Here is a 23,228-nt window from a genome sequence, read left to right on the forward strand (position 1 = left end):
TATTAGCTGTTTTGGCTGCTGCTGCACACTGCTGACTCATGTTTAAGTGATTGTCCACTATGACTCCAAGGTCCCTCTCACAGTTAATGTTCTTGAGCCAGGTTTCGCCTAATCTGTACTCGTACCTTTGGTTTTTCCTGACCAGGTGTAAAACCTTGCTTTTCTTCACATTAAATTTCATTTTGTTGGATACAGCCCATTGTTCAAGTCTGTTCAATGAGCACAACAAATAGTAGCACTATACTAGTTCAGATGGCTATGGCTCTGCGGCAGATGTACGTACAGCAAAATAAATACATGTTTGGTTATTGTATAAGATCTGCATGTAAATTCTTGCATGTTTTTTTTTTCTAATTTAAAACATTTGTGTAGCTGCCCATCTTTCAACCAAGTCTCAGTGGCTTGCTATCAAATATTTTTCTGTCAAGGCTAAACAAGTTCTCACATTCTCTTTTGTACAGACATACTTTTAAGAAAACTAACACTTTGTTCTGTAGAGATTAACCTCTCTTTTACCTTCGGCGCTGAATCTGTGTATGAAATCTTCACTCTTTTATGCTAAAGTACCTATAATCTACTGTGCTATATTGGTCAATATTGGGCATTTTGGTGGCAGCAATTTTGCACTACAACAGGGTTAGTCAACCTCTGGGTGTTGTGTTTAATATTTTGATGAAAACAACAGAATAAGATGGGATAATCATGCAAATAAAAAAGGGGTTGGTGTTTTTTTTCTTTCCTGTGCTTGGGAGAGAATTAAAGTTTCCCTATATATCAAAGAGCACAGTGAAAAAAATTAAATATGAAGAAAATCAAACTAATGACAATAGATACAAAAGCCAGCCTTAAAATTGACAATGGAGATGGATAGCTTCTGCCTTGTGGAATCAACCATCAGCAGTAAAGGAGCAAGCAAACATGAAATATGATGTAGATTAACCCTTGGTAGAGCAGTCATGAATGCCTTGGAAAAGTTATTCAGTTGCTGTGTTCAGTCTATACTTACAGATACTATGGTGTTCTATGGCGGTTTACTTATACTATGGTGTTCCCTATGGCACTTCATGGAAGCAAAAGTTGGACTTTGAAGAAGCAGGATAGGTAGAGTATTGACACCCTTGTACTTTGTTGTTGGAGAAGGCTCCTCCTAAGAATACTAAAGACAGTCAAGAAGATAAAGATTGGATCATTGAACAAATCAACCTGGAATTCTCACTCGAGGCACAAATAGCCAAGCTCAAATTATCTTATACATTATGTGAAGACCTAGCTCTCTGAAGAACACTGTAATACTAGGAACGATAGAAGGAAAGAGAAATAGAGGACAGTCAGCAATGAGATGGTTGGATTTAATTACACCATCAGCATAAATGCACCATGGGAAGAAAGATCGGATTAGGAACAGATTATTAAGGAGAAAATTGGTATGGTCACTAAGAGTTGACTCAAAGATACATAATCAAGCCTAATGTAGAGCTTACAGTACTATGTTTCCTGCTTCAAAATGTCAGATAATTACTCTAGCAGCCATATCAGTGAAGACTCTGGGAGATGGGGAAAAAAATAAAGTTCCCAACCCTGAGATGCAACAAAACTAAGATGGAACTGAGGCAATGGGATTCCAAACTGTAGGAGATAGTGATCTTGAATGCAGCACTAAGAAGACATATAGATGTAAACCAACATTATATGATGGAATGGAATGTAGATCCCCAGGAGGAAGGGGGGAGCATTGCAGAGGAATAAGAGGCAACCGAGCCCAGATAGCACATGTGAGAGAAAAATGGTGAAGACAAGCCTTTCTCTAATAGTTAACAGAGAGTATTGTAGATGTAGCTACTAGAGCGCTCAGTCTGGCAAGATTTCATCTACAGGTTTCCAACAATAAAGAACTCAACTTGGAAGAGTTATCAAGTGTCATACTTGTTTTCGGCCTGACACAATCATGTTTCTATAAAGTTGCAAGGAATCACAATTTGAAGGAGACTTTATGATAGCTACACATTCTACATTTGTGTATGTGTATATAATATATATATGTGTGTGTGTGTGTTATGTTTTCACGGGTATTTATATGTATGGTATTCAGCTTTGTTCGGGTATTTTCCCACATCTTTATAGTTGTGCTTTTAAAGTTGTAGTGACATTTCAGCAGAATCTCATCTGCCATCATCAGGCTCATGTTATGGGTTCGTCTTCGTCGTGTGTGTCAGGCTTTCGCAGCCGTTTCTGTTTTAAATTTGGTGCTAGCCTCGTGCTTTGTTTGAATGGTTTTTTTCTTCAACCTGATTGGTTGGGAGTCTTGGTCTGTGTTTATTGGTCTTGGAGTTGGCTGTGTTCTGCTTGATTGGTGTTTGTAATATCTTCTGTCTGTTTTGTAGCTTCTTTTTGTCTTGATTGTCTGGCAACATTCTGTTTCCTGTATTGGAGGCTTTTAGTGCAGCTTGGCTTCGAGTAAACAGATGGCTATCGTTTATTAGGAAGCTAGGTTTGATCTGGGTGCCTGGTTGGGGTATGTTTGAGCTGGAGGTATCAGGGAGGATCTGTTTGTGCCCAGGTGTTTGCTTGGCTTGTGGTGTGAAAGTCTGATTCACAGACGAACACAATACAGAAGCCTGATGATGGCAGATGAGATTCTGCCGAAATGTTGCTACAACTTTAAAAGTACAACTATCATGACGTGGGAAAATACCCGAACAAAGCTGAATACCATACATATAAATACCCGCGAAAACTTAAGAAAACATACACACACACACACACACATTCAGCAATACATATATACCCTGATTTTACAGCATTTTCTTTCTGCTCATCAAAGAAAACAACAATTTTGTTCATCGTTATGATATACCTCTCTTTGGCTCTCTTCTCCTCATAAATTCCCTCTAGACTCCAAAATAACTTACAAAAACTAAGCTGCTTTTATTCAGCAGTGCCTCTTTGCAGCTATGTACATAGTGAATCCCATTTACAGTACAAATGTTTTCTAAAGGGAATTAGTAAGAATTTTACTAGGGGAGAAGTTGGAGGAACTTTCCCCCTTTTTGAGCAATTCTGCCATGGTAGATGACTGTTCTACAGAGATAAGATGAATAGAATGGCTGAGTTGCTGTCTTATTTTTTCTTTGCAATGGATTTCTCCTTTGGAAGGAAAAAATAATGATCGGTGCTGGGGTTTGGTAAATGATCGTGCTGGGAACCTTTCATTGGTAAAACCTTTACAACGTAGACCTTTATAAGGAATATTTACTTCTGGTGCTAGTTAGCGTCTCCCTTCATGGAGCTGCCGTTGAGAATATTGTACAGCTGGCTGCCCACTGCCTTGATTCACTTCCTTCCTAGATTTGTGTAGTCAATCATATGGTACAATTGTTTTGTGCCATTTTAAGCAATGTCTGTTCTCTAATAAGAAAAAAAGGGAGGTTGCTACACATCAGTCTTTTGTAGTATTCTGTCCCTTTCCTGCTCTCTGTATCTCATGGTTAAGTTTCCAGGAAAGGTAAAAATGCCCTCAAGTTCAAATCCTGGTGATTTCATTCATACATTTTTCCTAGCAGTGTTCAAGAAGTGATTTGTTATTGTTCCCGGATCTCTTTTTGACTTCCTAATCAAGCCCAGACTCTTGGAATTTGAAGGTGGTCTGCCATTTAAACAATAACTAGGGCCAACCAGACATTATATATGGGAGTCTCTGTGGTTAAACTGGGAGAAGATTAAAAGACAATGTTATTTGAAAATTCCAGTCTAGCTATCGACTATTGAAGCATTTTCTTATCCTATAATATACAAAAAGGAACAAACAGTTAGATATGGTGAAATATTGAATGAAAAGGGTGAACTTAAATCTATACAAAAACTAGAGGAACAAGGTATAAAGATGAATTGGTTTTCATATGCGCAAATACATTCAAGGTATGATAAAGATTCTAAAACACAAGGTTTCTATGATAAATTGACTGACTTAGATAAGATTTTGACAGGTACTGATGAAAAGGTGATTAAAAAATTGTATGGATATTTATTAGAAATTAAACTAGAAGAAGAACAAGTTAAAGAAACTATGATTGCTTGGGGGAAGAATTTTGGATATGGGATCGAGCTAGAGAAATGGCAAAAATTGTGGTCTCAAAATTATAAAATGACAATGTCAACAGCATATAAAGAAAATTTGTATAAGATGTTTTACAGGTGGCATTTTCCCCTGACAAGAATAGCAAGAATGTTCAAGAATAAATCCGAAAAATGTTGGAAATGTCATCAGACACCTGGCTCATATTACCATATGTGGTGGACTTGTGCGGATGCTAAAAAATACTGGACTAAAATCCACACGTGGTTGGAAAAAATGACAAAAAAACATATAGAATTGAAACCAGAGATATTTTTATTGGGAATTTTACCTGAAATATATAGTAAAGACTTGAAATACCTGATTGTAAATGTATTAACAGCAGCTAGGATTGTATTTGCTAAAAACTGGAAAAATGAGAAAATACCACCATAGGAGGAAATCATTAAGAAAATATTGGAATGTGCTGAAATGAGTAGATTGACATTTGAAATTAGAGAACAAGATGATAAACAATTTTATAAAATTTGGGATCTATTCTATCAATGGTTAGGCAATAAAATATAGTAATGAAATATGTAGACTTTTAGAAAATAATAAATATATAAAGATGTATTCTTTTCTTATTATATCTACAAAATGATTCTACGATAGATCTGGGATGATAATATGAATTGACATAAAACTAAGTAAAATATGATCATTTTGTAAAACATGAATGAATAAAAGTATAGTCAAATGATTGATTAGTAATGTATTTAATATTTGATTGAAAATACGAGATTATATACAATGTAATTATAACTGAAGACTATGAAATGGAAGCACAAAACAATTTGTAAACCAACTGGCACACTGTATGTACATATATGGAAGACGACTTGATGTTTTTATGTTTTGTTTGTTTATGTTTGTTTTAAAAACCAATAAAATTAAAAAAAAATAACTAGGGCCAACCAAGTTTAATTCCTGAAATCTGCCACAGCAGTAAAATGAGTCTCAGAATGTGTTAATTCTAAATATCATCACTAATGTCAACACTTAGGCTTCTCCTTTCAATATAATAATGTGATCTGTACTGTAACTTCTTTCAAACACGGAGCTTTATTTTCTAGAAATGTTGCTCATCTTCTATTCAATCCATTTCAGTTGATTACATAAAGGATGGACTGAATGCTGGTGGTACAAAGAACTGGCTTTTCTTTATAAGCTGCAAAAATAGCATAGCACAGTTTCTTCAGTTAGTGAGATAGTTTCTAACTTCTATGCAGGTGAGCTGACTGTTGTGTTCCTCCACTCTATAAATGAATTTAAATCTTCTTGCAAAAGAGTTTCACAGGAAACCTGGCCAACCTATTTCAGTTTAACCATACTGGTTCATTACTAAAGGTTTGGGCTGACAGATACTTAAGAATAAACTTCCCTTTTGCTTCCTTAGAAGTATAAACATTGCAAGAGAAATGACAATTAGACTTAAATCCGGATTTATATTCTGATTAGATGGTCTTGCACATCAGTATTTCTCAGTTTCTGATTCCTTTGCTTTAAGAATATCAAGACTATAATTACCTGTATAGCTTATACTGTTATAGAGGTGCTTGGGGGAGGTGGGGAATGGGGGGAGGGAGGAATTTGTTCTTCTGAAAAGCATCTGTATGAGTCATTGCTGTCTACCGGTAGGTACTCAAGGCAATAAAAAGGCTTAAGTGGGGGGAAAGGGTTGCTGGATGCCATATAAACGAATTGCTGGTACATATAGAAACTTGTTTTAAATTCCTATAATTGATCCTAGCACCCAAGAGTATTTTAGAGGAAGTCAGCAATTTAATTTCTTTTTATTAGCATTGTAAATTATAGTAATACTACTTTGGTTTAGGCTTAAGCCATATCCTTATTTAATGTTCAAGTGATCAATATATTGGTAACCCAAAAGCTGACTTCACAGGCTGTGCAAAACACTTTGGATTTAGCTACCTTGAAGTATGTGAATATACCATCAATCTGTAATTTTTTTTTAAGAAGGGGCATCCTTTCCCAGAATCACATGGCTGCCCTCTGCAGCTGTACTACTCAGCCCGAGAGACGTGATTTATTCAAAGAATTTCAGAAAGGTGCTATATTTATGCTCCTGTGCAGTCCACATGTGACCTGAAACTCTGCACAGCCCCATGAGGTAAAAACCTTACAAGTTCCTGTCCTTTGACTCTTGTTCTTTTGTGAAACGACTTCATTTGCCTATGCAGGACTTGGCACTGAGTAGAGTGTAATGTTTACCTGGAATTGTGATATGGAATAAAATCCTGGAGATTGTATTTCAATGCATTGTGTCACTGAAGGTTATTTACAGGGAGATGGTCCATGATCTTAACGAAGCTCTTCACACTTTCATCATTCGTGCCTGCAGAGAATCCTTTGGAAATGTTCTAGATAATATATTGCTCAGAAAAAAAAAAAAGTTGAGGTAGATTTGACCACTGATTGACTTCTGATGGTGAGCAACAGTTCGTTAACAACAGGATACGTATAAATAGTGTGTTTTGGTTTTCTCACTACTTTATTGGTGTTTTCTTTCTTATTTGTCTCACGTAGGTGGAGGTGGGAATCGGAAGGGCAAGAGCAAGAAATGGCGTCAAATGCTACAGTTCCCACATATCAGCCAGTGTGAAGATCTTCGGCATACATTGGGTGAGGAGAAAGGTTTTTTCCTGTTAAACTTTTTTGACCTTACTTTACTAATGCCAGGATTGGTTGGTTATAAGTGAAAGGACTTCAAAGTCTTGGAATAAGATCGTGCTCATTCGTCCTCTGGGGCTGGGTTCGTTCATCTATTTGCATGACTGTGCTGGATTTCATAATAGCAATGGTACTTAGACTTATATGCCACTTCACAGTGCTTTTACAGCCCTCTCTAAGCGGTTTACAGAGTCAGCCTATTGCCCCCAACAATCTGGGTCCTCATTTTACCGACCTCAGAAGGATGGAAGGCTGAGTCAACCTTGAGCCTGGTGGGATTACAACTGCCAAATTGCAGGCAGCCGGCAGTCAGCAGAAGTAGCCTGCAGTTCTGCACTCTAACCACTACACCACTGTGGCTCTATAACGGTGCCACTATAATGAAAAACATTTCCGAAATGGAATAATGACCTAACTTGCCTTGTACAGGTAGTCCTCAACTTACGACAATTCATTTAGTGACCATTTGAGGTTACAACATCACTGAAAAAACCGACTTACGGCTGTTTTTCCACACTTACAACCATTGCAGTATCCCCACAGTCAGGTGATTTTCATCTGGATGCTTAATAACTTACATTTATGACGGTTGCCGTGTCCTGGAGTCATGGGATCCCCTTTTGTGACTTTCTGACAAGCAAAGTCAATGGGGAAACCAGGTTCACTTAACAACCGTGTTACTAATGTCACAGCTGCAGCGATCCACTTAACAACTGTGGCAAGAAAAGTCGTAATGTGGGACAAAACTCACTTAACAAAATTCTCACTCAACAACATAAATGTTGGGCTTAGTTGTGCTCGTAAATTGAGGACTACCTGTACTGTATCTTCTCATTATGACCCACTGATTGTCTTACGAAGGGACAATATGAAATAGCAGAATACAGGTAGTCCTTAACGTAACCAGAGTTCATTTAGTGACCGTTCAAAGCTACAACGGCATTGAAAAAAGTGACATGTCCATTTTTCACACTTAATGACCATAACAGCATCCCCATGATCATGTGATCAAAATTCAACGCTTGGCAACTGACTCATATTTACGACGGTTGCTGTGTCCCAGGGTCGTGGGATCCCCTTTTGCGACCCTCTGACAATGGGTCAATGGGGAAAAGTCAATGGGGAGGACAGATTCACTTCACCGTCATGTTATTAAGTTGACATCTGTCCTGACTCACTTAAGAACTGTGGCCAGAAAGGTCGTAAAATGGGGCAAAACTCACTTAACAATGTCTTAGCAACAGAAGATTTGAGCTCAGTTGTGGTCATTAAGTTGAGGACTACCTCCATGGGAAGAAATTTCAAAACAAGATTTGTCTTTCAAGGCAAATCTTTCTCTTATTTTGCCCAGAATGGGCAAAGTCTAGGAAACCATAAACTGCTTTCAGAAAATCTCCAGACTGTCCCCAGGGTGGCTCATTTAGCCTGGTCCAGAGTGGAAATGGACCATTCCAGAGTTCTGCTTAATATTCTGTTCCTGAAATGGTAAATTTCGCACGTGTGTACTTGATGGTGCACTAGATTCAGAGACAGTCAAGTACAAAGGCTTGGGGGATGCAGGGGAACCTTCTGCTTGAATTGTTTATGAGCAACTGCCATTCAGAGTAGGCTCAAGCATGTAGATTCATAAGTTAACTAAAAGAGTCACTGATCAAAGTTGCACAGTCACAACACACCACCGCCTTCAAAAGTTCCAAACACAGCTGTAGCACATTAAATGTGCATAATATTTTAACAGTGAATTCAAATGAAGACCATATGAGAAGCTATGCTGGTAGAAAGTTTTGAGCTTTTTGATAAATCTGGAGGAATGTGGATGATCTTTTCAGACGTGTTCACCGGTTTGCTTCGCGCATATGCGCACATATGCGCACTACACACTCATACGCACTACTTACAAATTACCGGGTCCGGCAAGCATTCACCTTCTCCTGCTGACAAGCGGCACTCAGTTCTATAGAACCGAACCAAACCGGTAGAATCCCACCCCTGGATATCTGCACATGAGGCTTTTTGAACCTCAAATAAGGAATCTGAAAGAAGTGACACCAGCTGATAATTTTACACTGACATAATTAGGCTTTGGTATAAACTTAGCTGAAAACAAGAAGCTCATCCCCAAATTTGGTTTTTTACACACAGAATCATGGCGACTCTGTTCTTATTTGGAAGACTGATGTTCTGAATGTTTGATTCTAAATGATGTAGGTCAGGGGTATCAAACTCACATAGTCACAGCATCACGTGACGCATTGGGACTTTTTCCCCTTTCGCTAAACCAGGCGTGGGCATGGCCAGCATGTGACACACCTCGCCCACAGGCCAGGAGTTTGACAGCCCTGATGTAGGCTATAGATTGAGTTGGATTGTTGTCCATCAAACTTTGCAGTGATTCTTCGGAGTTCAATTAGAAAGGTTGAATAGGGAACCTACTGAATACAGATCATATTATTATACCACTTGACTCATTAAGTCCAGTTTTGCTTCTGTTTTCCTACATAACCATTTTTCTTGTTCATCCCAATTGTATATTGAATTAGGGCTTCCTTGTACTGTCCACAGTACTTTTTGGGTTTTTTCCTTGAGTGGTTTTACTCAATTATTCCTTCTGATGCATTATCTCGTATTTGATGGAAGAGAAAAAATCAGTTTTGGATCTCGACCAAAATTTCAGCGCTGACCCTAAAAACCTTGATGTTTTCTGTTTAGCCTAGCTATTTGTTCTCTTAGGAATTATAATATTGACTTCAGTTAATTTGAAAAGTACACTTTTCTCTTCCCCATCTTGAAATTGGAGTAATATCTAGCTGTCTTATAAAAGGCCTGTTTTCTTTCCACCTCTTTATAATGCTCAATTTGCAGTTTACCAAAAATATTGACGACACAGTGAATGCTACTGTATATGTAGAGATGGTACACATTAAAACTTTGATGTCAGTCTAGACAGATGTCTTAAAGATTGTGAGCTGGGCACAGAATACAATTTTAGGTTTTCAAATCTGTGCAGTTGTATTATCTAATGAGCAAAGCTGTGTGAAATTGGCAATCTGTGGTCAAAAAATTAGAGAAAAGCATGAAATTTCTCATCTCACAAGAAATCTATTTTTCAAGTATAATGTATTAATTTCCCTCAAACCCACTATGGAGCCCTGGGGCCAAATCAACCTAATATGAAGCTTCTATCTAGCACGTAACTCTTGACTGTGCTTGGCCTGACTATGTTCTTGAGTACTGAAGAATAATCTTGTCAGGCTCTGAACCTCTCACCTTCCCTCATTCAATGCACTCATTTCCTATCAGAGGAAGAAATGGTTCGTTTGCATGGTGCCCCTCCCCCTCATGTTTCTGGAGTTGGTGTTGTTTTTCTTCACAGATCAGGAAACCACAGCTTCCTTAGAGAAACTGCTGCACAGAGAAGGAGAATCTTACAACATGTGCCATGAGAGGGTTGGGGCACGCTAATTTATGGACAAGAGGCTTCCTGGGAAATTATGATTAGTCCTGATTCCAACAATGCAGCAGGATAATAAAACAACATCACGAATTTGGGGGATATCTGGAAAACAAACCAGGCCACTATTAGGCTTTTTGCTCAATACCGACTTGAAAAATCTTTAAACATTGTTTTACTGGGCACAAAACTATTGACCTGCCTTTACTGGTTTCTAACAAATTGCAATTGCTCTTCCTTTCCAAAAAAATCCCAGTTTGGAAGTGTATACAGAAATGAGGTCCATTGCATAACTTTGTTAGCATGTTTCTGAGAACCAATGTCCTCAGATAATGCTTTTAACCCTAAACTTCAAGCATAGTTTGAAGCCGTTTGTTAATTAAAATTATTTGCCACGCAGCTTATTCCAAAGCAACTCTGCGGGGCTTATAGCATAAAACCATTTTATTCAATTCGCTCTTCGTAATACAATTATGCAATGGTCCTCATTTCTGGATTTCAATATAAAGTCTAATTGGTAATGAAATGGAGGTAATATTGGAGGAAAATCTCTTCAGACAGGATGTTGTACTGACCTCTGTGGAGAGAAAAAAAGTGGCAGAAAACAAAGTACAGAGTTACTGATAATGATAGAAATGATGTGAGGATTACTAATCACTGAAAAGAGGAATCGATTGCTATAAAGTACACACGAAATGTTTGATATATTCAAACTAGACTCTGTAATTGTTTGAATTTGTGGGATATCTGTAGAGTAGCTACTGTAATAATAATTAAGGTGTTGCTCTAGGACTAGGGAGATCTCATTTCTACATTCAAAGAAGTGCTAAGTGAGATTGCAAAGGAAAGAGGATATAATTCCAACATATAAATTGATAAAAGTTGGAGTTTCTCAAGATTATAAATGTATTGGAACACTATTCTAATTGTCTATATGTTTCAGCTCAGTTCAGCTGATCAAGCAGGCATTCTGACTTGGAAAAAAGTCTGGATACCTTCACAAGGATTTTTAGATAGTGTATCAGTCCCTAGATTATATAAAATCTCTTTCTCAACCCCATTAAGTTTTGTGCATCAGCAATGAATTATCAAGCTAGATGGTGGGCTAGACACCTGTGAGGCTGAAGTATAAACCTTCATATAAAGCTGTTTATTGTTCTCTGCCCAGTGACATAGTAATATTCTTCCTTTTTTCACTTGATATGGGCAAATCATCATGTCATCGCCTAGTTAAATCTGATGCAACAGAACCTTCAATGAAAAGCTATCTTGTTGCCTCTTGATAGAAGTGACTCCTAAATATTTGCCTCCTTCCAGTTGTGTTGACATTCCCACAGCAGGAACAAAGACCTTGAGAGAACAATTCAACAAATGAACTGAATATTTATTTTTCTCTCCCTCTATGATTTCTTGGAAAGATTGGAATGAGGTTTATTTTTGGAATTAACAGAGAGAAAGAGAGAGGAGGGAGGGAGAGAGAGAGGGAGGGAGGGGCTTCAATGACTTGGGTATAAAAATGAACTAAAGGGCAGAAAAATAAACAATGAAAATATGGTGGTTTAATTTTGGCAAGCAATCGAGGGAGGTAGACCTCTCTTCTTTGGTTTTTCAGTAAAGAAACAGAAGGGGAACTGCAAAAGTCATGAACAGAGATGAGGTGAGGGTCTGAGAAAGATCCTTTCCTTTCCTCTCAAGCAGGGGTGGGATTCAAAATTTTTAACAACTGGTTCTGTGGGCGTGGCTTAGGTGGTGGGCGTGGCTTGGTGGTCACGTTATTGGCTGGGCATGGCCAACTCAATATCACTCACATTGAGACACGCATCTCCTCGCTTGGCCTCTCATGACTGTGGGGATGCTACAATAGTCGTAAGTGTGAAAAATGGTCATAAGTCACTTTTTTCAGTGCCATTGTAACTTTGAATGGTCACTCCACACAAGCAAAGTACCAGCAAAGGAGGGAAAAAAACTCTATAGAAGTTCCTGAGACAGGAAGTCTAGTCCTGCCAAGAATGTAATAAGGGTTAACGGAGAGGCAGTTTCTGTAAGCAACACCAGAATGTTTCCTTCCTGTCTTCTTTACAGGATTAGGCCAGTAATTTCTTTTAACAACCGGTTCTCCGAACTGCTTAGAATGTTAACAACTGGTTCTAAAGAATAGGTGCGAACTGGTAGAATCCCACCCCTGCTCTCAAGTTGAGAATAGTCACCAGGAGGTTAAAACAAAACACCAAATCTTCTCTGGGATCAATTAGCTGAGTTGATTTTCTCTCAAGGAAAGCCTACTTGGAATCTTGTTGGACAAAGGATATGTCATACAACTACAGAGAGATTATTTGACAAGAAATGCAAGATTTCTTTCTTGGAGACTGTCCGCTGTGAACAGACAGCTTTTCCAGGGCAATTGTGGATTTGGTTTTATTCTTCAACGTAATTATTTACATGTGATAAACGATGCTGCACATCCCCCCAAGATGTATTCGGACTTCAACTTTCAAAATTCTCAGCCAGCAAATCAATGTGTTGGAAAGTGGTTTTAAGTGTTGTCTCATGGTCTCATTATGAAAATACTCAAAGCTATATCACAACAAAGGAGGATTCGAGTATTTTCATAATGAGACCATGTTTATTTTGCTTTCAGAACGGGACTACCACAGTTTGTGTGATAAACTGCCAATTGGACGTCTGCTGTTCCGGCAGTTTTGTGACACACGACTAGAACTCAAGCGCTGTGTCAAGTTCCTGGATGCTGTGGTAAGCACAACTCAAAAGGAGTACCTGATGGGGATGAGGGCACTGATTGCACATTTTTGCATTTGGGGATCCTACAGTGCATCCATTTCAAATTGTGTGCATAGCCCTGCTGCTACTTCCTTGTTCTGCTCTATTCAGAGCAGAGTCTAGTGTTACACCTGAAACGTACTGCAACAGTGGATTCTCCTCAAGAGATCCTGAATATTATCCCTGACCTGTCTCTCTTTACATAGAATGGCCATTTTGAATCTTTTAAGCTGTGTTTTTATTTCTAGCAGGGATTTGTAACAATGATGCCACTTGCTCTCATTTCAGGCCGAGTATGAAGTGACCCCAGATGAAAAACGGAAAGAATGTGGGAAGCGCTTGATTGAAGCGTATTTGAATCCTAAGGTGAGAGGTTTCTCTGGTTGTGGGAGCCAAGCAAAGGAGCCAAGGGACATTGTGAGTTATTCTAATAATAAGCTAGGCTTTGGGAAGAGCCTTAGTGAGAACTCTAATCATCTTCTTTCGGGGCTTTGTGGTGTGTGTGTGTGTGTATGCCTCTGTGTGTGTGTGTAAATTGCCAGGATGGTCACAACCCGGCAATCTTGAGACGATTGTGATGATGGTGCAAGTACCTATTTCAGCCCTTTCTTATTCAATGCCTGGTCCTTGTAAAATAGCAATTAATATTATTGATTGTCAATATCATTCATTGCCAAAGTTCCTGTCCTACAACAAACCGTAGAGATCTAGCAATACAGGAGAAACACCAAGAGGATACAGTAATTGCTTCCTGCTTATTCCTGCTGCTGTCCTATCCCATTCCCTCCAGCCTCCACAATAATTCTGCCAGGGACTGGTCCTTCGGGAGGGGAATTGTTGCTTCTTGCAGAGCTGTGAATCCTCATTTAACACTGATTCTTTGCCCTCAGAGTGAGGACCACGTCCCTGAAGTGCCCTTGGAGCTAGTGAACCTGTGTTCTGAGCAACTGGAACAGGAACCAAGTAAAGAACTCTTTAAGGAATCTACCAAGTGAGTGGAGAGAATAGGTGGAATTTAATTAATGCTCTGTATATTTTCCTGGACAATAATTAGTCACCCAACAAGATCTAAGCTTGCTCTTCACCAAAAGCATGGAGAATTTGTTACTGATAAATTTTAGAACTTGTTCTATAGTGTTATTCATTTCTGTCATAGAAGAGCTGCTAGGCAACATAGAGCAAAACATCTTTGTGTACATCTTAATAAGTGATATTTAGATTATTAGCAGAGCTGATGAAGTTTTGATAACTGGTGGAAAAGAATAGATCCTAACCTTAGGTTTCAGATCCAGATATTTTCTTTTGGGCCACACTCTTTGTCCCTGGAAAACACTATACCTTCATTAGATAGCTGAGGGTATACTCCACCAAAGTAAGCCAATTGGCAACCTGATTAGCAACCATATTAGAGATTTCTTAGACACGGTGTGTCCATTATATTGATTTCAAGAGAGGCAGGGCATATAGAAATAAGGAAATTCTATATCTCAAACCTCTTCTATTATCTGGTAATAAGTACAGGCCCAAATTTGTCTAGCAAGGATCTTCTAACCTTCTACTGCTTCTGTCAAAAAAGTTTTATCAAATGGGTAATGAATCAATGGACTCCTGCTCTTTCTATAAATGAGAATCACTTTCCTAATGCTATCTAAGTTGAGTATTATATCTTTGGCTTTCCTATAGGGTAATGTCTTTGGAATAGCCTTGGCCACATAAATTGTGGGTTTTCCTAATTTTGTGATGGTTTTCCACCTTGTGTCCAGTCAGTTTTTTTTAACAAAGAAGCATCAGGCTCGTTCATCATCCTTATTTTTATGCATGGTAGTGACTTCAATTTCCCTAAGAGGATCTAGTTCCTTTTCTAGGCTCATCCATGACTACCTTAGCGTGGCACCTTTCGCAGACTATCTTGACAGTGTTTATTTCAATCGCTTCCTGCAGTGGAAGTATCTGGAAAGGTAAATCTTTGTTATGGACTCTATGGTACTTGTGATCCACCTTCTTTGGGCCTATTGTTTATACAATATATAATTTAAATAGCCCATTTCCTGCCCTTAACAATATTCCTGACTGTTGGGAGGGGGGGGAAACAGTGGTGGGATTCAATTTTTTTTTTACTACTGGTTCTGTTGGCGTGGCTTGGTGGGCATGACAGGGGAAGGATACTGTAATATCTCCAGTCAGAGGTAGTATTTGCTGGTTCTCCAAACTACTCAAAATCTCCACTCTCCAGAACTGGTCAGAACCTGCTGAATACCACCTCTGAGGGGGAATCTTGGTCACATAACAAAAATGAATCCAATCCTCATCAGGATTTTTCCTCATTAGCCTGCTAATGATTCCTTTTTTTATTCCAGTTCGTTGGGCTAATATATAAAAACTTGCTTGCATGTTGTATTGATCAAAAGAGAATAGAATTAACACTTAACCTTTCTAATGGGTAACTGACCTTTGTTTTTCTCTAAGGAGGCATGTAACCAAGAACACTTTCCGTCAATACCGTGTGCTAGGGAAGGGAGGCTTTGGAGAGGTATGTAATTTGACCAGCCCCATGGAAGTAGCTCCCTTGCCTGCTTTTGGGAACCTACCATATGGAATAATTTTCTGTTTCTGAAGAAGAACTCCACAAGAATGTGATCTTGGTTATTTGAGCTGCTGGTGATCACAAGTACCTGTCTGAATAGCATGATTGATATGCTAAGCATTTTAAAGCCCTTTCTTGATGCTTCCTACATTTGATGTTTCTTGGGTCATCAACAAGATCTTGACATCAAAGTTTGATGTCCCAAACTTTGCAACCAGGGAAATACTAATGGCTGCAAAATACAAAAGCCTTCGTCAAGAAAGAGATCTTAGCCCATTTATTTACATTTAAGCTTTATTCTCAGCAAGAAGGCTATGAACTCATTTTTTGTTTTGCAGTAAAAACCAAGGCTTTTGTGATGGGAGTCAATAAACCATTTAATTGTTAAGATATCACAGCATTTTTACTTGAAGATATCGAAGTAATGACTTCAGGATTCAATAAACCACTTAACTGATAAAGCTGATAAAATCCCTGTGAACTGCCGAAACCATCACCCTTAATTTCTTCCCTTCAAGGTTTGTGCTTGCCAGGTGCGGGCCACCGGAAAGATGTATGCTTGCAAGAAGCTTGAGAAAAAACGAATAAAAAAGCGGAAAGGAGAAGCCATGGCCTTAAATGAGAAGCAGATACTGGAGAAAGTGAACAGTAGGTTTGTAGTAAGTACAGAGGAACTGCTTTACTTCTGCCCGGGGCTTGAGAAAGGGTTGGTCATACAATTACTTGCTGCCCATTCACTACATCTCTGCTCCATGATGGGCAGAGGCTAAAGCAGGGCTTCAAACTCGTGGCCTGCGGGCTGGATGTGTCATGCGTTGGCCACACCCATGCCCAGTTTAGCAAAGGGGGGGGAAAGTCATGATACATCACGTGACGTTGCCATGACGTGAGTTTGACACACTTTCCTTCCATTTTGCACTTGCATTTAACAAAATGATGGCAAAACTCTTCCATGTCTTTAGTCCCAGTGTCAATGTGTAGCACCCGAAACTTAGGCTACATAGGTAGGCTTATCTGCATGGGTCCTGTCCTCCCCATCTGATTCTAAATTAGGCCATATTTGATGGGAGAGAATACACAATTGGCCTTGCCTGCGATCTGCTGACTTTCTACTGAAGCTTTTATTGAGACCAGTTCAAGATCTCAAAGGGGATGCACAGAGATAACTGAGCAACCTTACCTACCTGCAGTTGCCCTTATTTCACTGAACAGAAACCAATTGAACAGTGTCTTATTGCAGTGATCTGTTTATATTTGGCGTTTTCACTACTCCTACTGTTTCCTCCATTGTTTTTAGCTCCTCTGCACCACTTAACTTTACATTAAACTTTATAGCAGACAGTTAGCTATTAACTACCATTAATGCCTGGTTGAGTAACATCTTGTTCCAAGAGCTTTTTCTGTCTCTGTATATCTAGGATTTTTGTAAGGTGAATAATCAGCGCAGCACTTCATATTTGTATCTGGGTGCTGTGCTTTCTGGAGCTATTTTAGGTTTGTTTTAGTCCTGAAACAATCTGATTTTATTGTAGGTGAATTTGTCCTATGCCTATGAAACAAAAGATGCTCTCTGCTTGGTCCTGACTCTCATGAATGGTGGAGACCTGAAGTTCCACATCTACCACATGGGAGAAGCAGGATTTGAAGAGCCACGGGCTGTTTTCTATGCGGCTGAAATCTGCTGTGGCTTGGAAGATCTCCACCGAGAGAGGATAGTTTACAGGTGAGAATGCACCTATCTTCTCAGCAGAGCTGGAACTCAGCTGGAGATCATCTCAAGAATACTTTTGAGTGCAGTTACTGTAAAATTAACAGCTATTGTTTAGAAACTGGGCAGATGCATTTTCTTCCTGAAGGAAGTAAAAATATGTGCTGGTGAAATCTAAGGAAAAGTAGTCCTGCCTGACCAATGTTCCATTTACCCGAGATATAGATAAATATGTTGTGTGAACATCTTGATGACGTTATTCTTATAAATCCGTGTTCCTCACCAGGGACTTGAAGCCAGAGAATATTCTACTGGATGATCATGGTGAGTAAATGTTTTTCACAGACCGATTGATCCCCTCCGTGAGAAAGTTGATGCTACCCAACCCCCCTTTGATAGCAAGTGAGGGAAATCCTGTAAACAAGGCATTCTCACGACTCCTTTTTCCCCAACAAGGTCACATCCGCATTTCTGACCTGGGACTTGCTGTTCATGTTCCAGAAGGACAGACAATAAAAGGCCGGGTTGGAACTGTTGGCTACATGGGTGAGTATCCAAGAAGGGCTCTGGAGTGTTGACTGGAAACTATGGAAATCATGAAGCCCATCCAAGCAAGGACAGAATATTTTGTCACAACCTAACAGGGCAAAACAGGTGAATGTCATCCTAAAGGGCATCTGGGCTTAAGTTTGAATAACTGGTAGAAAGTGGTCGCATACGCTCGATCTGCAGGGCAGAATAAGGAAATGCATTTGTCGCTTCATTTGCTTCTATTTTGACAATAACTTGCTTGATCCAAATATTTCTCCTTCAGGGTTACCTTTGGACTCCCAGTATTGTTTGTTTTGTGGAGCCAACAGAAATATTACACTACTGGTAAAACAAATAAATCCCTAATGTTTCTGCAGTTCTGTAGGCAGACCTGTTGAAGAAGCTGAGGCAGCAGGTACTTGGGAAAGTGTTTTCAGATTGCCCAGAAATAAACTTTCATTTCAAACTTCGGACTGTGGAGAATTTTTAAATATTCAGCTGCAGGGTTGAGTAGAAATGTAGCAGCATTCCTTCCTGAAACATCAGTACCCAAACCCAGATGCGCTGAATTAGAGTAACTCAAACAAGCAGAATTCCGTTTGCTGTCAACTACTTTTTGCACATTCTATGTCCCAAACCATCCGGGGATTACAGACTAGAAATATAATTGTAGTTGAGAAGAAAATATTCAGAAAATATTCAAACTGGCTTGCATTCATCTTCTGAATGTTTTGGAAGATATCCCTAAGAGATTGATTACTTCATACTGCTTAGATGGAGGAGAAGGAATTAATAGTTTTGTAATAATGTTGTGCAAACAGTATGGAAAGGTTGCAGCCTGTAATAGGATACAGAAAGAGTATTCATCTTGCACCACTACCACCCACAGTATAGTAAATATGAAGCTGGGAAAACACGGTACTTTTAGCCAGAGTGCATTACATTAATTAATCCTGGAAAGTTATCCTTATATTGAACTGGATTGCTGATGTGTTACATTTGGTGTTCTGTATGTTCATCAGCAATGGCTCTTCAAAATTTCAGGCTTTTGTAGCCCCTATCTAGTACCAAAACACAGGTATTGGTTAGGACAGGGGTCCCCAACCACGGTCCGCGGACCGGTACCGGTCCGCGAACAAGTCCTACCAGGCCGCTGGCTTGCTGGCGCCGCCATTTTTTGATGAAAAAGTGCTTCCGGTGAGCTTTTCCAGGTAGAAAGCTCACCGGAAGCACTTTTTCATCAAAAAGATGGCGGCGCCAGCTGATGCCGGCCGGGCCATGGCGCCCAGCTGATGCCGGTGCCGGGCGCGGCGCCCAGCTGATGCCGGTACCGGGCGCGGCGTAAAAAGGTTGGGGATCACCGGGTTAGGAGATACTTGGTTTGGTACTGCCAGGAATTGATTATAAGATAAGGGCTTAGAGATAGATGATACCTGTGTCTCTTCAAAAATAAGCCTGGGTCTTATAATAATTTTGCTCTAAAAGATGCATTAGGGCTTATTTTCAGATTAGGGTTTATTTTCGGGGAAATACAGTACTAAATGTGTTGGTCTGATTGACGATCTTAGCTGGGGCTTATTTTAGGGGTAGGGCTTAAATTATGATCAGCCTGAAAAATCATGCTAGGGCTTATTTTCCGATTGGGTCTTATTTTCAGGGAAACAGGATGGAGAGAGGGAGGGAGAGAAAGAGACAGAGGGAGGGAGGAAGGGAGATAATTTGCATGTAAAACACTGCTACACTCAGTGAGCTTTGGAGCTTTTCTGTACGAGAAGCAGTGATAGAGTCCCAGGACAGTCAGAAGAGGAATCAGCCTAGAGTCTCTACTTGTCACAGACTAAGTCCAACCCTTCTTGAATTCTGTTAGCTCTTATCTAGCACCAAAATAATGCTATCTGTTGAGTAGATTCCTGTGCATAGGCATGAGCAATAAATCAATTTAATTGAAAGTTAATGTGCGCCCCTAGTTTTTGCATCTGACCTTTCCCTAAGATCAGATCCCATATAAGTAAAGATTGTATAAAGATCTGGTTCCAATGGTTCTTTCTGCAGCGCCTGAAGTTGTGAAGAATGAACGGTACACATTCAGCCCAGACTGGTGGGCTCTCGGATGCCTGCTCTATGAGATGATTGAGGGCCAGTCTCCATTCCAGCAGCGCAGGAAGAAGATCAAGCGTGAAGAAGTGGAACGTCTGGTGAAGGAAGTCCAGGAAGAGTATTCTGAGAAATTCTCACCTGCCTCCCGCTCACTGTGCTCCATGGTACGTGTGCTGCCTCTTTTTGACCCTCAGGCACAATTAGAATTTGCAACATATAATAAACCCTTTCCTTTTCAAAGGTATTGGTGCTTGGTGGAAACTATAATATAATTAAAACTGAATTTGCTGTTTTGGCTTATTCCAGAATGGGTTCAGCCAAAAACAAAAATCAAGGATTTTTACTCTATGTGTGAAATTGTTTTTTAAAAAAACATGAACAAAAGTACTTTTGGTGTAGTTTGGTAGCCAGTTAAGTGCAAGAATTTCAGTTCATCACCCTTCGTCAAACCATTCCTTGGTTTTTACCACATACTAAATCATGGGTTATTGGTTAATAGATTCTAAACCATTAAAGATAGTTTATAGATCACAGAGGCTATGCATCACCCTTGTAAGTTGAAGCAAAACATACTATATATTAAAGTTATCTGCAAACCTGTATTTAGACCAGTATATAGAACAATATTGCTGCAATTGTGTTGTACATCTCAACATATCTATATATGAACTAATCCTACCTGACATTTACCTGTCAGAAAGCAGTTAAATCCTTTGTATCCTTGTATAAACTCGTGTAGACTTTTATTCTGAAACTTTCCTTTGTTTAGAAAGCAACCTGATTTCCCAGTTTAGGAATCAGTAAATAAATAGCCATTGTTTCAAATATCCTTTCTGAACATTTTTGACTAACAAGAGAGAGGCACGGAAGAAGGAAGGATAGACGGTGAAATCAAGTTCCCACTGTGGGTCTCAGTTTCCCTGACTAGCATGCATATCTGTCTCAAATCAGAGGGAAAATGCTTAGGTATCAACCATCTACATGTCCCTCACCATGATAGTTTAATACCACCTTGTGATATTAAATTAATAGCCCCTTTCTGACCCACTTTCATTAGATATCCCAAGAAGATGCATAAGGTTTTTGTGGATTTTAGTTCTGTGTTTAACACAATTCTTCCACATAGACATAGACCTCCTCAGCCCTTATTCTTAACACTGGTACACCACAGGGTTGTGTGTTGAGTCCCTTACTCTATACTCTTTATGTGCATGACTGCATTCCCACTCACGGCAGTAATACTATTGCTAAATTGCAGATGATACAACAGTGGTGGGACTTATCTCCGCGGGGGATGAGTCTGCCTGCTGAGATGAGGTGGATCGGTTGCTTTTGTGGTGTGGAGACAGTAACTTGGTCCTCAACACCAATAAGACCAAGGAGTTTATAGTGGATTATAGAAGGAACAGATCAAACATCCAGCCCTTGCTTATCAATGGAGACCGAGTGGAGCAAGCGGCCAGTTTTAAGTTTCTGGGTGTTACCATAAAAGAGGACCTGACCTGGGGTGCTCACATTGCAGCCCTAGTCAAAAGGACCCAGCAGAGATTATACTACCTGAGGCTTCTCAGAAAACACTAACTGAATGAAAAACTGCTGGTGACCTTCTACCGCTGCACCATAGAGAGCATTTTAACATACTGCACCTCTGTATGGTTTGCCAATTGCACCGTGGCAGATAGGAAAGTACTCCAGAGGGTTAACATCATTGCCCAGAAGATCATTGGTTGCCCTCTCCCCTCTTTGGAAGAGCTTTATAGCTCCCGCTGCCTTAAGAACGTTCAAAACATTCTCAAAGATCCATCTCATCCTTGGAACCCTTTTTTTGAACTATTACCATCTGGCAAATGGTACAGAATAATAAAAATAAGGACAAATAGGCTGAAAAACAGCTTCTATCCCAGAGCAGTAGCTCTTTTGAATTCTGCTGTATAGTGCAGTGTTGGTGTGGTGTCGGGGGGTTCCGGTTCAATGTATGAAGGGTGAAGGATGTGTGGTTGTGTCTATTTTCATGGTCATGATGTGCATTGAAAATGGTGTTTGATTTCGTTGTATGAGGTGCAATGACAATAAAGTAAACTATACTAAACTGATCTTGATTTTGTCTCGAAACTGTAACTGCAGTGTGTGAGGAAGACTGAAAGGCTCTTAGCTATCAAATAGTGAGGCATAAATGTTAGGAAAAAAATAAATCTATAATTTAATCCCTATTTAGTGACTGTCTCATTCCATTCACTAAAACCTATGACACAGATGAAAAGTAACTTTGCCAGCAGTCCTCATATTTATGACCCAGACCTGTAAAGCAAAGAAAAGCCGAAGTAAATTCATAAGCAGAGTTGCCATTTTATTTAGCAATAGCTTCATTTAACAACCAAGTTGCCCATCCCTGTTGTGGCTGCTAAATAAAGACTACCTGTATACTTCTGTTATGATCTGTGAAGAGGCCTAAAAGACTAGGGAAATAAAGCAGGCAAAAGACGCACTTTTACCACCTGAAGATGATCCTCCAGCTATGTTTCCCCAGGCAGGCAATGTTTGGTCACCATGATTCATGCATTAGGGGAGGAGCTCTCCCTGGGACTGGTCTGAAGGCTATAACTAACGCAGAATTGAATGGTTGGGTTCCTCATTGGGGTGCTTTATGTGTACGTGTGTCCCTAGTTGCCAGTGAGCCTGATTCAAGGGACTAAAATATAAATTCTAAAAGAGCATCTCCTAATACCGTGATGGCGAACCTATAGCACATGTGTCACAAGAGGCACACAGAGTCATTTGTGCTGGCACGCGAGCCGCAGGCAAACTTACCTCACTGCGCATGTACACGCGTCACAACTGATTTTGGGGGGAGGTTGGTTTGAGGCCCTTTTTGGCCTCCCAGAGGCTTGGAAAAAGCCTCTGCAAGGCTTCTCAGGCTGAATTATAGGCCTGTTTCATCACTTCCTATAATACTGGAAGTGACAAAACGGGCCTATAATTCGGCTTGAAAAGCCTCGCAGAGGCTTTTTCCAAGCCTCTGGGAGGCCGAAAAAGACCTCAGACCAGCTGAAAAATCAGCTGTGAGGCGCAGTGCAGGTAAGGGTGTGAGGATGGGATTGTGCGTGCATGCACAGGGGGCATGGGGAGGGGGGCACGCAATGTATTTTGGGTGCTGGCATGTGAGTGTGGGCACGTGGGCGGGCATGCAATTTTTGGCACAGGAGCCGAAAAAGGTAGCCACCACTGTCCTAATACATTAGCCTTCAGACATCTGCTCTGTCCTGTGATTTGCAGA

General features: G+C 39.9%; 1 protein-coding gene across 3 annotated transcripts in view; it reads left to right on the forward strand.

Annotated features, from left to right (window-relative positions):
- The window catches only part of GRK6 (G protein-coupled receptor kinase 6), a 34,607-nt gene that overhangs the window by 3,065 nt on the left and 8,314 nt on the right, over window positions 1-23,228 (forward strand). Inside the window, exons 2-12 of one of the 3 annotated variants that reach the window (XM_026673378.2) lie at window positions 6,662-6,757; window positions 12,895-13,007; window positions 13,323-13,400; window positions 13,925-14,025; window positions 14,900-14,992; window positions 15,501-15,564; window positions 16,137-16,277; window positions 17,151-17,341; window positions 17,613-17,650; window positions 17,783-17,872; window positions 19,910-20,118. In XM_026673378.2, the coding sequence (XP_026529163.1) occupies window positions 6,662-6,757; window positions 12,895-13,007; window positions 13,323-13,400; window positions 13,925-14,025; window positions 14,900-14,992; window positions 15,501-15,564; window positions 16,137-16,277; window positions 17,151-17,341; window positions 17,613-17,650; window positions 17,783-17,872; window positions 19,910-20,118 (1,214 nt within the window). Of the gene's footprint in view, window positions 1-6,657; window positions 6,758-12,894; window positions 13,008-13,322; window positions 13,401-13,924; window positions 14,026-14,899; window positions 14,993-15,500; window positions 15,565-16,136; window positions 16,278-17,150; window positions 17,342-17,612; window positions 17,651-17,782; window positions 17,873-19,909; window positions 20,119-23,228 lie in introns of all 3 variants that reach the window. The other 2 variants (XM_087955069.1, XM_087955068.1) reach the window with 2 other exon arrangements.

The sequence above is a fragment of the Notechis scutatus genome, chromosome 2 (genome assembly GCF_049901735.1).
Source record: "Notechis scutatus isolate UNSWTSFEM ecotype Mainland chromosome 2, rNotScu1.2, whole genome shotgun sequence".
Classification (NCBI taxonomy): Eukaryota; Metazoa; Chordata; class Lepidosauria; order Squamata; family Elapidae; genus Notechis; species Notechis scutatus.